Below are 16,464 nucleotides of genomic sequence, written 5' to 3' on the forward strand. Positions count from 1 at the left end.
TCTATTTAAGTATTGTGAAAACTCTTTGTTTTTTTCAGGTCGAATGATTGATTTGGATGCCATTAGTCATCCAATAGATTCAGAGTCTAAAGAAGATGAGCCCTGTAGCGAAGAGACAGACCCAGAGCACGATCTGATTGCCGAAATCATACCCGAAATAACTAACCTAATTAACATAGATATATACCATAGTGAAGAGAGCGAAGGGGAGGAGGAAGAGTGTACCAACGCCACTGACGCCACGACCACCCCATCGGTGCAGTACATCAATGGGAAACACCTGGTCACCACGGAGCCCAAGGGCCCGGAAGTCGCGGAAGCCAGGCGCGGCCAATTTGAAAGCGTTGCGCCTGCGCAGAATTTCTCAGACAGCGCCGAGAGCGATCAGCATCCATTCATGGGATCTGAGATTGAGCTGTCCACCATCCTTCAACCTAACGACTCTGCAGAAGCCACCGAATCATTCGAAATCACGTGGAAGCCTGAGCTTTACTCGGAAACTCCAGAGCAGTTTTCAGGTGGCGAGCCGGAAGTCTTCCCCGTGGCGCCATTCCACGAGGGAGAAACCACAGAGGGGGCAGCCTCCGAGAGTGGCCTTGAACTCGAGAATCTGGTGCCCGAACCTACAGAGGGTCTACTTCTGTTTCCCGAAGAATTGTCGGGAGAGGTTGCCATTGACCAAGTGTCTCCAAAAGTAGTCTCTGGGGGGGCGACCGAGGTACCATTTGCTGAGGGGGCAGAGCCGAGTACTTCTCTCACACACATTCCCAGGGTAGTGCCAAGTTCTGTGACAGCGGCTACTTCAGAGGCAAGATCAGTAAGCTTAACAGGAAACCCACAGCCTGATGGCCCATGGTCTACCAAAGAAAGCTGGGTAGACCCGATGGCCAGACAGAGCCCAGACCTCTCAGGGAGTTCTTCGCATCCAGTCCCAGAAGGCTCTGGCGGAGAAGCAGATGAATTGACAGACCAGGTGTTTGCTGTGGTTACTGAGCTCTCACGGGGAAATGCCACAGAGTCACTCGTTACCCCAGACACTGACAAGTTGATGCTCACAGAAAGCCTGCTAGATGTTCCCTCGGCCACTGTCTACTTGGTTTCCCAACAAGCCACAAAAATAATGGCCACCCAGTCAGTAAGTGAAACAAGCCCTCCTGGGGGCGTTTTCAGTACAGCTACTGAGGGAACAAGAAGGCAGGAGGAGGAGATGAAAGAGGAGGAGGAGGAGGAGGGAGCCACAGGTGCAGCTCCCACAGTTGAGTCAGTACATTCAGCTACTCCGAGAACAGAGCAAGTCATTTTAGCTTCAGAACTGGAAAATGTAAAGGTAGCTACAACTAGTGATTCAGAAGGAAGAGAGACCACTGGGGCGTGGACAGCACCCACATGGTCCAGACGGGAGCCCACAAGGTCTGCTCTTGTCTGGGGAGAGATTCATGCTTCTGACGAGGTGGGGACACGATTCCCTGAGCACAGTGATGGCAGTCAGCATGAGGGACAAGAGGCACTGCCAACTCACCCACAGAGCCCTGCCTTTCCCTTTATGGAGCAGGGCTCTGGAGATGCCGCTGCTGACCCTGAGACCACCACCATCCCTCCATGGCCATTAAACCTAGAACCTGAAACCCAAACCAAGAACGAAGAAGTTGCCACTTTCTCTCCCCGTGTGGGACCTGAGCTTTCCCCTGAGCCCACAGTACGAGTCTTGAGCACTGGTAGCATTAGAGAAGTTGCTGAGATGGATGGGCAAACGCCCACGGAGACTGCTGAGGGCACAGGAGGGCTGAGGCCCAGCGCGGAGATGAGGGGCTTTCCAACAGGGTTCCCTTTGGAGCAGGAGTTCAGTGGTGACACTGGAGAGTATGTCACAGCATCTCAGTCCATCACACAGGAGGAAATGCTGGTGATGGAAGGCTCCGGGGAACCAGCCTTTAGTGATCCTCCAACTTCCCCAAATACCACACCTTCGTCAGTTCATGTCAGTCACACACCTGCCTCAAGAAGACCCAGTAACCCTGTGATCGACCCCTCAGCCTTCCCTTGGGAAGCATTCCCAGCCTCCGCGGAGGGCTCAGGGGAGCAGCTAGCCGCAGCGAGCGGCTCTTCCGAGCCAGTTCTGCACAGTGCAGTAGGTAGCGTTTCCCGGACAGATTCCCCTTTTGTTGATCAAGTAGTGGGAGAAGTGGGTACTGCTGGTGAAGCTCGTGAAAGAGCCACCGTCTTGCCAGCGACAGAAGGCACTGAAGCCCCCCCAGCAGAGGGGTACACAAGCACGGCCACTGGCACAGTGCCCTTGAAGTTTCCCCAAACAATGGAGCCCGCCAGATTATGGTCCAATCAAGAAGCTATTTCTACAAGAGCGGCGACTGAAGATGAAATGGAGACGACCCAAGGGCCAAGGTCTTTGGAATCCTCCCAAAGCTCTCTTGCACCTGATCAAACAGATTTTGATTCCCAAACATCTAGTGGCACTGAACTCCAAACCACAGGTTCTTCTACACTGACAGCAAAGAACACAGAAGGCAGTGACAAGGAAGTGGGGGAAAAAGACACTCCCTTCGTGAACCCCGTGACTCCAGAGCCAACGGCACAACATCCACATTCGCACACCGCTCGCCCACAAGCTGCAGAGAACTCACACCTGTTCTTTGCACCTGCCTCAGTGACTGAATTTACGTCAGCTGAAGGTGCCGTCACAGATCCATCAGTCCAAGCGGAAGACACCGTGACCCCCTTCCTCTCCGGACTGCGGCCGACAGGCAGGGAGTCGGGCGCTGGTCTCCTGTTCTCGGGAATGGGGTCAGGAGAAGAAGTGTTGCCCGCTTTCCCTACAGTGTCCGTGAATTATACTGAAATGGAGCAGATCATAAACACGTTACATCCCCATACTTCTCAAGCGGAAAGTTCAAAAACAAGTGTCTTAAGTGGTAAAACAGAAGACCAAGAGAACATGGAGAATGCGGTAACTGAAGCCGGACCACACGGCTCTAAGATGAACATTCCCGAAGGTGGTGAGGCAGCACCTCACACAGACCTCGTACAAGCTCTAAGTGACCCTGGAGCAGAGGGACCCACCATGACACCACTCCCCTTTTCCAAGGACACTGACCACCCTCAGGACCCCACTCCCGCGTGGACAAAGGAAACTCCAGCTGGGTCACTCCAAAGCACAACTGCCCGAGTCTCCGATGAGAGCGTTGCAACAGCAGAAGCTAAAGGAACCTCAGCCTCACCTGTAGGTGCTCTCGTCCAGACATCTGGTCTCGAAATGGCCCCCGGATCGGTGACATCAGAGCCCAAGCCAGCTGATTTGTTCTATGAGCATTCTGGAGAAGGGTCTGGGTCTGTTCTTGATGTCACCCCCACTTCTAGAACTACTCAGACCTCCCGACAAGAAAGCCTCATGTTTGCTTCTGAGGGGTCCCTGGCAACACAACCTGAAGCTGTTACTGCTGATGGAGTCCACATGGTGTCAGAGGGACTTCCTCACTCAACGCACAGTGATGCCAGTAGCACGTGGCTAAGTCCAACGCTGCATGGGAAGTCCACGGAAGGGGCCACGGCTGCTGCTTCCCAGGGCCATTACGGAAGAGTTGAGGATTCTACCATCAGTCCTAACAGAAGAAAAGGCCCTGAAAATATTTTCATCGATGGCATTTTCATGGACAAAGAGGATAAGGATTTGATAGTGACCATCACAGAGAGCAGCATCCTTGAAATGCTCCCCGAGCTCACCTCAGATAAAAACACCATCATAGACATCGATCACACCAAACCTGTAGACGAAGACATCCTTGGAATGCAGACAGCCGTGGAAGCAGAGGGCCCCTCGGGCCCACACAGCAGCAATGAGGAAAGCCCTGCCAGCCAGGAGGCCTCCCATTACGTCTCTCTAACCGAGGAAACTCCCGAGGGCTCTGGTGATGTTCTTCCAGCCGCCCACACTCAGGCCACACACAGTCCATCAAGGGCTTCCCATGATGGAAGCCAACCAGATCACAGGGTCTCTGACCTCCCAGCCACGACCCCTGAACCTAGCATAAAAGTCAAATTGGAGAATTTGCCTCCGACCATCGTGTCTCTGTCCATCCCTGCAGAATCGGCCACCGTCCCTCCACAGTGGGAGGAGCCAACACTGGAAGCCAAAGGCTTGGACGACACGTTCGAGTCCAGCACTTTGTCTGATGGTCAGGCTGTTGCAGACCAGAGTGAAATCATCTCCACCCAGGGCCGTGTGGAAAGGACCCAGGAGGAAAACAAAGAAAAGAAGCCGGTGGGTCCCTCTTTCCAACCAGAATTCTCTTCAGGAGCTGAGGAGGCATGGAAGGACCCTACTCCCCTTGTAAGTATTGGTGGACCCGTGGCTCAGGGTCTAACCGAGGCTCCCGGGGAGATGGAAGGAACCGACCCTGCCCTGCACACTGAGAGGACATCAACAGTGGCAGCATTGGCAAGGTCGTCCCCACAGATATTGTCATCACCTGTCTCCATTGATCCAGGCAGCGGAGCCTCGGAACACACAAGCTTCCCCCTGCCAAGTGCTCTGCCAAGCCTGGAGGTCAGCCCGGGCCCCGTGTCCTCAGAGGAGTCTTTTAGGGAAGCCCATGCAGATGTGGAAGTGACTTTCAAACCATCCCGTGAAGCCTACTTTTTTGCAACAGAGCCTCTGTCTTCATCTCCCAGCCCAGAATTAGACCCCTCAGAGGAAGGAGGTAGCCCTGAGTTCCCAGAAGAGATGGAAGCATCTCCTGCAGAGCTAATCACTGAGGAAGGGACTGGGGCTCCCCAGGACCCCCCAAATAAAACCAGCAGTCAGCTTCCTGGAGAAATAATGACCCTTTTGCCCAGTGTTGGGACAACGCAGGCTGGGATGGTCATCCCAGCTGCTGGAGAGGTCAGGTTGGAAAGCTCTCCACAGTGGCCACATCCTACCTCTGCTGCTGTGACCTACAGGATGGAGGCCCGTGTGGTGCCTCAGCCCAGCCCCAACCCACACACTGCCGAGGAGTCCACGGTTCCTCCTCCACGGGAAACAGATCTGGAAACACAAGCTTCAGTCACGAGGGAGGGCTCCAGAGTAGTGACAGCAGCAGAAGAGCAGGCATCTGTGGCAGTCCCAGGTGCCAGGAGCCAGGCGGCAGGAAGTGCTGCAGAATTCAATTCCCAGCTTGCCATGCCTCCATTTTCCCTTCCGGAAACCTCTAATGAGACTGGGTTCCTGATTGGCCTTCATGAAGAGTCAGTAGAAGGCACAGCGGTCTATTTACCAGGTAAGATCTCAGCACTGATAAATCTGTTTCCACACCTGGAAACAGTCCCTTGGGCCTCACCTGTGTATGCACCTAGTTTTTACTGTGATGTCAGTCTGACAGGGATTTTAACATTGTTCGCATACAGCAGGGCCGGCCACCGTGTTCAGTCCTTAAAGAGATGAAATGAAGTAAGTACAGGTGATTTCTGGGCTTTGTTGGTATAGTTTGTATTTTTTTTTTCAGGGGGTTTGGAAACAACACACAGTTGCAACATGGAAAAAATGAAATTGTTAATGACCTAAAAATGTAGTGTAATGTCACAAGTGCAATGTGGCTCTCTCCTGTGTCCAATAGTTATGCATTCTAGTTTTACAAACAGGGAGGAAAACAATTCTCTTTAAAAAAAAAAATTAAACAAGGAAAACTCCAAAAATAAAAAACTCTCCCATCAATTGGTGCCATTGTGCCAATATCAAAAATCACACACGAGAGTAATGAACAACTCTTTCCCAGCTTGTTCAAGGTCAGTGGTGAGTTCACACTTTGGTGTAATTTTCTGGCTTGAAATGGTGTGAACAATGCTTCTTACACAGTACCTGGCCGGAGTGGTCGTTCATGGGGCATAGAGTTTTGGTGTACTGTTAAGAAAAAACTGCTCACCTACCAAACGTTACAGAGAGCATGCATTGGACACTGCTTCATAGAGAAGCATCCTGTTTGATGTCCAGGAAAGGATAGAGAGCGAATCCTATTAGTCCCATTCAGAAGGTTGGATCATGGTAGTTTAGAAAGCTCAACAGCTTGCCCACAGTTGCCCAGCCACAGGATGGCAGAAATGGAATTTGAACCCTGATCAGGCCCACTCTGCAGTTCATGGCCTTTGTTCCCTGCTGTTTTCCAATAGGGTGTGAAGATGGGGCATTGGTATGTAATTATTGTAAGCTGGAAGTCTGGCCAAAGAATGCTTAGAATGCAGATTTGTTAGTGTTCAATGCCATTACTTAAATAACCATCTCAGATCCACAAACACCATTACCTCCTGGCAGCTACCCGGAAGAAGAAGAGGAAAAGACAGTGTTGGTTGAAAATGTATGTGTTACTCTGATGGTTGTTTTATGTCATGGCTACTGTTAGAGTGTTTTTTCCAGTCAAATCAATATTACCTTTGGTGCCACAAATGTTTCATATTGATGTACTCCAGAAAGTTGAAAAACAAGAAAGTGCAACATTTTATAAATGGCTTGAGTGTATTGTGAATAAAAGTGATCGAAGATGGTGGGCATTGAATTTTTTTTTTATCTTGTCACTCTGTAGTTAACCTGTAACTGCTAAATGAGTAATGTGGCCACTGTTTTGTAATTTCACTGAAATTTAAATCTGGTTGTTGAAAATGTCGTGTAGAACTAGTTGGTAATGATTATACATGTATATAGAGAGTTAACTTTGCACGATGAGTGAGCGATGTGTACCCGTTATGCACTGTATGTTTATCAAGAATTAGAGTTTGCGTCTTCATTGCAAAACAGATTGTCACTTTAGCTTAACCCAGTAAACAGCAGCTCATGTGGGATTGCCTGGTCTAGCTGTCACAGATTCAGCCCTCTGAGGTTAATACTAACTATTTAGAGAAGAGTATAGTTAATAAAAACAAAGCTCTTTTCCTAATTGGAACTATCTCAAGTTTACAGAGAAGACTCACTTTCTCAGCAAGTCCCAGTCCTAGAGTCAGTGTGCTCTCGCTGTGTGCAGGCCGTGTAAGGAAGTGGGTGGTGCATCTGAGTGGCACAGCAGTGCATGGACACAGTCAGGTTCTACACAGTGTGCAGGTGCCCATGATACCAAATGCAGCCTTGAACAGACAGGGCACAGACAGGGCACGCTCACACGCAAGAAGCATAACTTGCCAGGGGGATTTTTTTTTTTCTTCTTCTTTTTTATGTTTTGGGAACTGCAGAAGCAAATGCCCCAGAAAAGTTTGGAGAGCTTTTGAAGAAGTTGGTCTGATTATGTGGATTAGCCGAGTTTTAATGTGAATTCCAGCCATGGGAGCATGTGTCTCGCACGTCTTTCTAGTCCTGTGGGGTTTGCCTAATGCATCCAGCATGTCCATGCCTGCCCTTTGTGGGTGAGCCTTGGTGGTCTTCTCCAGCGGCCCCTCATCTATGCTCATATTCTTTGAGTTAATGTTTCACAAGAGGTTAGATACATTCTTGTAAGCATTTCAGGACTAAAGATTTCAAGTGCACTCTATTTTATTTCATTTGGGGGGTTGGGGGGAGATGCAACTTTTTACTTTCATTTATATTTGCCAACCTAAGCAATTCTGAAAAAAAAATACGTAAAGAATAAATATTCAAAAGGATTTGGTAAACTCAAAAAAGTACGCTGATTCATGCTATATTTAAAAGCTGTATAATACTCCAGTGAGATTCCTTCGCAGAACGTTTTTTTTTACTAACTGCTCTCTTCGTGAATTTATGCCCATTGCCCTTATGCCAATCTCTTAGGATTATTGGTTTTACGTGTATTTTAATTATTGTAATAGAAATGTGGGATTTCCTTTGAGATGAGGTGTTTGTTTTCGTACAGTAGCATTTAATCCGTGTGTTGCTTTTCTTTAAGTATAGTTAAAGGAGTACATTTGGAACGTGTTTTTGGAAAAGGCATATTAATGTAGCGGAAGATACTTCACTTTCGAAGAGAAACAGTTTCTGAGCGTTAAGTGGTAAAAAGGCAATATAATTCCAACGATGGTAACAAGCCAGTCTTCTAAAAAGAATGCATGTTCTGTGTATCCAGTCATTTCACATGAACTAACCTCGTTTAAAAGAATACATTTTCCATTCACTGTGCACATATGTGTAATCATTTTTTGACTAAAATCAATTGCCATTATCATGCCAACTAAATCTGTGTAGAGTCTATTAGTCGCCAGATCCAGCATAAAAGCATTAAAGATAATCATGATTGAGTCCCAGAAATAAGTAGATGCAATTGATAACAATTAGTTATAATATCAAAAAAACACTCCAGAGAGTAATTTTTTATATGTAGCATCTTGAAATCGCTATGGTAAAGCTTACATTATGATAGCAAAATGTGACATTTTATGCTAAAATAGTTGCAACTGTAGAAATGAGCCTAATTGCTTTGCTTACTTCCTGACATGGTAGGACCTGATCGGTGTAAAACAAACCCATGTCTCCATGGGGGTACCTGCTACCCAACGGAAACTTCCTATGTGTGCACCTGTGTGCCCGGATACAGCGGAGATCAGTGCGAACTCGGTAAGATGCTGTTGGCTGAGGGGGCCTGTGTCTTTTCTGGAAGATACCTTGGAGGAGAATTTCCATTGTCAAATGCATCAGAGATTTCAGAGAAACTCTTACACAGAGAAATGACATGCCCATGAAGTTAGGTCTGCAAGTCATGGGTTGGTGTCTGCGGAGTGGAGACTGACGGGAAACGAGCTCTGCTGGGGTTCCGAGGGCTCGGTGAGGCTGACCCAAGTCAGCGCCGTCCTTTTGTGGCGTTCCCAGGTATGCTCTGCCAAAGTAGAGATGAAAAGGTATAAATTACCACATGTCGCTCTGTTCTTAAAATCTGGGCATCAATAATCAATTGAAGAGTACTACCCATTTTTTAAAAAGATTTATTTATTTTTATTGGAAAGCCAGATAAACAGAGAGGAAGGTCTTTCATTTGCTCATTCACTCCCCAAGTGGCTGCAATGGCTGGAGCTGAGCTGACCTGAAGCCAGGACCAGGAGCTTCTTCAGGGTCTCCCGTGTGGACGCAGGGTCCCAAGGCTTTGAGCCCTCCTCAACTGCGTTCCCAGGCCACAAGCAGGGAGCTGGATGGGAAGTGGAGCTGCCGGGATTAGAACTGGTGACCGTATGGGATCCCATGCATGGAAAGCAAGGACTTCAGCCACTAAGCTACCGCACTGGGCCCTGAAGGGTATTACTCTTTAACAAAGCTCTGTTAAGGCAGTAACAGTCTCAAAAATCAACAAAAAGTTGAGCTCTTGAGTTTGGGATAATTTTACCCCCTGCTGTCGCGTGGGAAGGGGCACCCTCTGCAGTTGATGCCCCGTTCTTCTCTTTGGGCTCCAAAGAATAAAATCAGCTTTCAGCAAATCTCTTCCTCCCATTAATATATTCCTGGTAAGGTTTCCTTTTGTTTGATAATAAGAAGGCCCTAGTGTGTATTGGGCTAAATGTGGGCCTTACCTCTGCAAAGAGTGAAGTAGGTGGTGCAGGTGTTCTTCTGGCAGGTTCCAGGAAGGTGGACTTAAGGTGACTGGCTAAGGAAGCCCACCAATGATGACACCCGAGATTACTCAGAAATACCAGGTGAGATCCCATCAGTCACAAAGCGAGAGTGCTTCTCTTAAAACAAGGAAACCTGCCACGCAGTTAGTGAACTCTCCTCGTGTGCCAGGAGGTGGGGCACAGGTAACATATCAGGAATGATCCCATCTGAGATGCCAGGACTCCGCGTGTCAGAGCATCACTCTGGCCCTCGCTCTGTTGAGTTAATGGCGCCGTGGCTACCGCTTAGCAGCGATGGAAACTGAGCTCTTTTCCATAGCTTCACTTTTGCAGCTTGGAAATACACCTTGCTTTGTGTATCCATATTTTTTTAAATAGGAACTTCATTTAATGTAAGCATTAATTATTCAGTGCAGTTTCAAAACGTGATGGCCTTGGGGTGGGGAAGCCACCGGATTTTGCAAACAAAAATGTATGATGATCAGCTAAATATAAATATCTGATTTAAATAAGGGATAATATTTAATATTTTAGTGTAGGGCCTGGCGGCGTGGTCTAGCGGCTAAAGTCCTCGCCTTGAAAGCCCCGGGATCCCATATGGGCGCTGGTTCTAATCCCGGCAGCCCCACTTCCCATCCAGCTCCCTGCTTGTGGCCTGGGAAAGCAGTTGAGGACGGCCCAGTGCATTGGGACACTGCACCCGCGTGGGAGACCCGGAAGAGGTTCCTGGTTCCCGGCTTCGGATCGGCGCGCATCTGCCAGTTGCGGCTCACTTGGGGAGTGAATCATCGGACGGAAGATCTTCCTCTCTGTCTCTCCTCCTCTCTGTATATCTGGCTGTAATAAAATGAATAAATCTTTAAAAAAATATATTTTAGTGTAAATTAGTCTTGAATATTGCAGAGGACATGCACTAAAACTTACATATACTTCCTAGAAGAATCTTTTCAAAGAATATAGCATCTAAGGAATGTCATATTATAAGACATTATAACATGATCTTTTAGAGGAACACTCATGTTCAGTTTTAACTGATTATCCTATAGCCAACCTGGCCATTTCACAGTAAATAGAACTATTTGATCTTTTTTTTTTTTAAATCTGTTTTCGCAGTCTTACTATTTTATTTCAGATTTTGATGAGTGTCATTCTAACCCCTGCCGGAATGGAGCCACGTGTGTGGATGGCTTCAATACGTTCAGCTGCCTCTGTCTGCCCAGCTATGTTGGTGTGCTCTGCGAACAAGGTAACAGCCGTTACAGCACTTACATGACGCACATTCTCCGTGTTTCCACTCACTGTGGCCTTACCGCGTCGTCTCTCCTGCAGTCCTGCAGAGGAGCCAGGTCCGTTAGGTGTCTGTACGCCTGAGTGGCTCAGAACGCCTGGCCTGAGACCTGGACTGGTTGTGGTTCTTCTGCTGATGGTTTTGGCAGGGACGCTGGGCTGAAGTGAGGGACAGCTAGCTAACCCGAGGGGCACTGCTTAGGCATGCTTCCTACCAACACAGAGACATTGGCTGGCTGTGGCTTGGGCACCCAGAACTATTGAGTCCAGTGTTAGTTGCCTTTGCTTCCTGCCCTGAGCACTTACATTCAATGGCATTATTTCACATACCTGCCGAAGTAATTGATATAGTTGTTACAATGCAATATTAGCTCCAGCCAGGTATTACTATGTAAATGGTATCATGATTCTGCTTAAGAGTTCAACTCCGCTTGAATTTTCCTGCTTAAGAAGTATCTACTTTTTCGGAATGAACAAACGAAGGGCCCAGACCCTCCGGATTGTTGTAGTTGGCATTTTCTGGTAACAAAGAGCTTTCTAAAGGCCACCCGAAGAGAGTATGTTGACGGTAACATCACCTAGTTCATCAATCAAGAACAGCTTGTGTGCTCAGCGCACTCCACTTTGCAATGCCTGTTTCCTCTGCTTCAAGTCATACAGTGGTTTGGCTTTGGGGAAAGTGCTCCGAGCCAAGCTTCCTTCTGCCAGACAAAATGAAAATGTATTAGCCACTCAGACACGTTGGTCTGGCCCCACCCTCTGCTTTGTGGTCATAAGCCAGATGTCATTAAAATGAAAGCAAAGCTAATGGTGGCATGCACTGGATCATTGTTCCAAGGCAATGGGTAATGACTAAGTGTCTTTTTTTTTTAATTGCATAGAGTGAGTTTGTTTTAGAATTTTTAATATAGAACAAAACAAAGCAAGAACCTGAAAAAGTGAAAAAGTAGGATGTCACTTGCTGAAGAACACAGGAGAGTGGGGCACTGAGATCTGTCAGAACAGTTGTAGCCTCCCTGAGTTCCAAGACCAAAAAACCATTCAAGCACTCGGCTCTTCACCTAGTACTTGTTGAGTCCCTGCTCTGCCGGGCACTACTGTGCTGTGTGGGCGTGGGGGCAAGCGCACCACATAATCTCATGTCCTGCACCCGGCTGAGTTAATTGGGTGCAGAGAATAAAGAGACGCTTGATAGTTGCAGCTGACCAAAGGCTTGGAGGCACATCTGCGCGTTAGGGTGTTAGAAGTTGAGGCTCACAGAGGTCCCATCGCAAACGCTATCCCAGGCCGAGTGCATCCAAGTGGCTTGCTTCTGAAGCGCAGGCTTTTCTCAGTATCTTCAGACTTCTAACATGGCCCTCTGATGGATTGTGGATAACAGGGGGTTGGAAGGACTTGGGCCAGTTGTTTTTCTCTTTGAGAGAAAAGGCTTTCATTTGTTCCCATCCTTCCTGGTACCACCTCACTTTGCAATGTCTTTCAGTTCCTCTTCAAACAAGTGCAGCCATCTCCTCTCCCCCCGGAGGAGCGCCCCCCCAGCCTGTTTACACACCACAGCTGTGTGCCTGTGAGTTACTGCCAGGATGGTGAAAGATGTTCCCCCTCCTCCTTTCAGGTTGCCTAAGAACAAATGTTTTCTTCATGAACAGCGGCGACGTTGTCTAAACACTTCTATCGCCAGAGCTCAGCGATGGCTGTGTCATTGTTTCCTCAGACAGCAACTTGCAAGTCGCAGTGACTCTGAAAAGAGGGCACGTGTGGGCACATGTGGGCGGGAGGAAAGCAGAACAAAACCTAGGAAGGGTCTTGGCACGTGCAGAAAAGAGTTCTGTACACACGGCCTCAGCCCGAGTCGGTGGTGCAGCTTGCCCCGAAGAAGGGTGAAGGTGTTGACAAATGTCCCCGAGGTCGCCAGCAGAGGTATCGAAAATATTACTTGTGTAGCCTAAGAAAGACAAAGCCTTCATGAAACTGTAAGAAGGAAGGTTTCTGCCCGCGCGGCCATTTGCTGCACTACAAACCTGGGAGCTTGTATGGTTACCTTCGCAGGATTCGAATGTACCTGCTCCTGCTGATGGTGGCTTCAAAAAGTTGCTTCCTTGTAGGTGGAATGAAGTGAGCTTCATCTGATTTTTAGATATGGATTTATACTCCATATATAGATTTTATATATATATATATAATCTATAGATGTAAGTATTTTATGTTTAATTGATTTACATAAAAGGTAGATTTATAGAGAGGTCTTTCCATCCCTTTCCGAAAGGTCACAACAGCTGTGACTGGGCCAGGCAAACCAGGAGCCAGGAGCTTCTTCTGGATCTCCTAGATGGATGGCAGGGGCCCATGGCCTTGGGCCATCCCCCGCTGCCTTCCCAGGTGCACTGACTGGGAGCTGGATGGGAAACAGGGCAGCCCTCTGTAGGATGCCAGCACTGCAGCACAGCGCCAGCCCCGGAGACAGCCGTTTTAGTCTTGAATTTTGGATTTAGACTTAGATGTTTAGATATTTTAGATGAAGTTGGATAACTAGCACACTGACTCTGAGATCTCCTCTCAGAACACTCCTCTGGGAGTGGCTGCTCCACTGCTGGTTTGTTGAAAACACGGGTGATGAAAATCCCGTTGGTCAGTGGGCACATCTGATTTTTAAAAAACATGTAGTGGCTGTTCAAGTAACTGGTGTTTGCACAAATAATTAAAGCCATTGAGAAGCTTTAGTCTAGATATTATGGGCAAATAGATCCTCCCAGCTTGGTTCTAACAGAAACATTGCTTCTTATTTTGTGGACCTGTTTCCAAACTTCAAAAAGGTCTTAGAAAAAATGGATCTTAAAAAATAAATTCACTTCGGTGCAAGAATTTTGAATCCCATTCCTACTACGCACCTAACATGACCTTCTTGAAGACCCCTCCTTTGTAGCTGCCAGCAGTCACATGGCTATGGGCTGCTCCATAGGATCGTCGGAGTATTTTGTATAGGAGGAAAAATACTTAACAGTAACTTATTTTAACAGCAAAAGTTTTTTTTTTTTAAGAGAAAGCCAAACTAAAACCATATAGGTTAATGAAGTATAAGAAAGAGTATATAGAAGAATGATTTTTTTCCCCTGATACATTACTAAATAAATTAGGATCCTCTGGATCTTTTAAAAGTTTATTTTTCTTTGAGTTACAGAAAAAAAAAAAAAAAAAAAAAAGGAAGGAGAGAGACAGCGATAGAGCTTCCTTTAGCTGGTTCACTCCCAAAATGGCTACCTCAGCTGGAGCTGAATCCATCTGAAGCCAGGAGCCAGAGCTTCTTCCACATCTCCCACATGAGCGGAGAGGTCCAGGAATCCCATCTCCACTGCTTTTCCAGGTCATTAGCAGGGAGGTGGGTCAAAATTGGTGTAAGCCAGAACATGAAAACTGGCACCCATATGGGAATCTGGCATGCGGGTGGAGGCTTAGTTTCCTATACTGTGGTGCTGGTTCCATGAATCCTCTGGCATTTTAAACCATATGTCTCAAAATAAATAGTAATTTCCAAAGTCAAGGAAATCCGTGGTATGACAAATTGGCCTTAGCATTAAGTGCCATAAAGACGTCTCCAGGCCCCCTTTCTTAGAAGTAAATTCCCTCCTATGTGAATAGATTTTCCTGCCCATCCATGCAGCTCAGGTCCAAATCCTTCCAACAGAACTCCCCTGTAGGGAAATTAATAGATCCCAGTGGTCCAACTGTGCTTCCTTTTTGGGCGCTGAGTGCTGCTTTTACACCACCCCAGCTTGCTGTGTCTCCACTATTCCCGGCAGACTTGGTGGTCTCCCCGCAACACTTCCATGTGCGCTCCCTACCTCCAGGGAACAATGAGTCAGCACTGCACTAAACAACAGGCCCAGTAGACTAAACTGCGAGAAAGACTGCTCTTCCAGATAAGCCAAGCCTGTGTGTCGTCACCGCCGGAATGACAGGGCCAGGAAGAGTTTCCCGTCTCGCCGAATGCACACTTTCCCACTGTTGCAGGAAGGAAGACATTGAGTCAGTCAGGAAACTAGTTGAGTTTGAATCTAGCTGCCACAGCACAAAAACAAACAAACAAACAAAAAACCCTCACGAGTTCTTTCTTTCCCCACCACACATGGAGGGGAGAAGATGCCTCTTAAGTAACCTTAGAAGGTTTTCCTAGTGCCCAAAGTTCTAGAAATTTCGCAGCCTTGTGATTTTTATGTGTAAGTACTTAAGTGTATTTCTGAGACGTCAAAAGCATTTAAATTGATATCACATAAGGTATATTTGGTGTGACCCCACCCTGTGGATGGGTGTGCTTATGGGAAACTGAAATGAGAATCTAGTACCATGAGCAAGGCAACTTCTTATGCAAATCCATTTGAACCAGCTAAGGAGAAAGCACTGGAACTTGCAGTCAGTGTGCAGTTTGCATTTCTGTGAGTAATGTTTGCATCCTGTTGAGATCCCAGTTATGGCATACAAGAGAACACGCACACACACTCGTGCGCAGCTTGGGAGATGAAGTTGTATCAAGTCAAGGCATCCAGGTTATTTTTGTTTTTACTGGACTTGAGATCTGGGTGTCTTTGCACTAAGTTATGTGTGCTCCCTCCCTTATGGGGAAGGAAGGACACAGTTCTCACTACATCCCCCAAACTGCCCACCTTAAATCTTAGGGGCCTGGAGCCGGTGTCCCTGCCCAGTTATCTCTCGGAAGTGGGAAAGGGCTCCTTCAGAGGCTTTGAAGTGGTTACGCAAATAGAGTGTTCATAATCCTGTGAGGCAGAATTCTTATCTTAGCCCTTGGAAGGCTGTCTGAGAAAGGCTTCTTGGTGCCCCCTGCTTCTTAAAGCAGCCCCCGACAAGCAGCCCCCGAGGGTCCGGCTGGCTGGCTGGCTGGCTGGCGACTCTCCCCGCTTTCTGCCGCTTGGAAACTGTCACCAGACGCTGTCTTTGCAGTCCGAAATGTGCAGCCACCCACTTTGCAGCGATCTCTTGCTTTACAAAGCGTTCCCTGTCACCCCGAGCAAACGGGGTGCATCGGTAACACAGACTTTGGCTTGGGGGATCCTGTCACCACATGGCCGGGAGAGCCCAGGTTGACTGATGCAGCTAAGTGTCATCTGCCCTGTTTCTCCCCAGACACGGAGACTTGTGACTACGGTTGGCACAAATTCCAGGGTCAGTGCTACAAATACTTTGCCCACCGGCGCACGTGGGATGCGGCTGAACGGGAATGCCGACTGCAGGGCGCCCACCTCACCAGCATCCTCTCTCACGAAGAACAGATGTTTGTGAACCGTACGTACTGAGAGACATGGCCCCAGAAACCCTGCTTGGCTGTGTTCGCCTTTCTCAGTTGGGATTCAGTTGATTGAAACCTTCCCCTGTGAACTACTTAAAATCGCCTGGCTGGTCGCAGCCCTCCAGTGCGGGCATGTTCTACTACACTGGGAGGCAGAGCTGGGCTGCCGGCAGTCCGAGGCTTGGCAGCACAGTCTAAGTTGGACCATAAGGGGAACTGCTCTTCCATCATTTTTGACTTCTGATAATGGCCATTTCTTATGGTCTAGTAGAATCTTCACCGTGATTCCCTCTGTGGTCTCAATTTAAGGATTTGCTTGCGTGGACTCACGTTCAGATTATTTTCAGTAATTT

The 16,464-nt window shown here is 47.8% G+C and overlaps 1 protein-coding gene across 3 annotated transcripts in view; it reads left to right on the forward strand.

Annotated features, from left to right (window-relative positions):
• The window catches only part of VCAN (versican), a 95,157-nt gene that overhangs the window by 54,806 nt on the left and 23,887 nt on the right, over positions 1–16,464 (forward strand). For 2 of the 3 annotated variants that reach the window (XM_004586221.2, XM_004586222.2), the window contains 4 exons: positions 39–5,270; positions 8,426–8,539; positions 10,658–10,771; positions 15,949–16,107. In XM_004586221.2, the coding sequence (XP_004586278.2) occupies positions 39–5,270; positions 8,426–8,539; positions 10,658–10,771; positions 15,949–16,107 (5,619 nt within the window). The remainder of the gene's footprint in view (positions 1–38; positions 5,271–8,425; positions 8,540–10,657; positions 10,772–15,948; positions 16,108–16,464) is intronic. The other variant, XM_004586223.2, reaches the window with a different exon arrangement.

Source organism: Ochotona princeps, chromosome 28, assembly GCF_030435755.1.
Source record: "Ochotona princeps isolate mOchPri1 chromosome 28, mOchPri1.hap1, whole genome shotgun sequence".
Lineage (NCBI taxonomy): Eukaryota > Metazoa > Chordata > Mammalia > Lagomorpha > Ochotonidae > Ochotona > Ochotona princeps.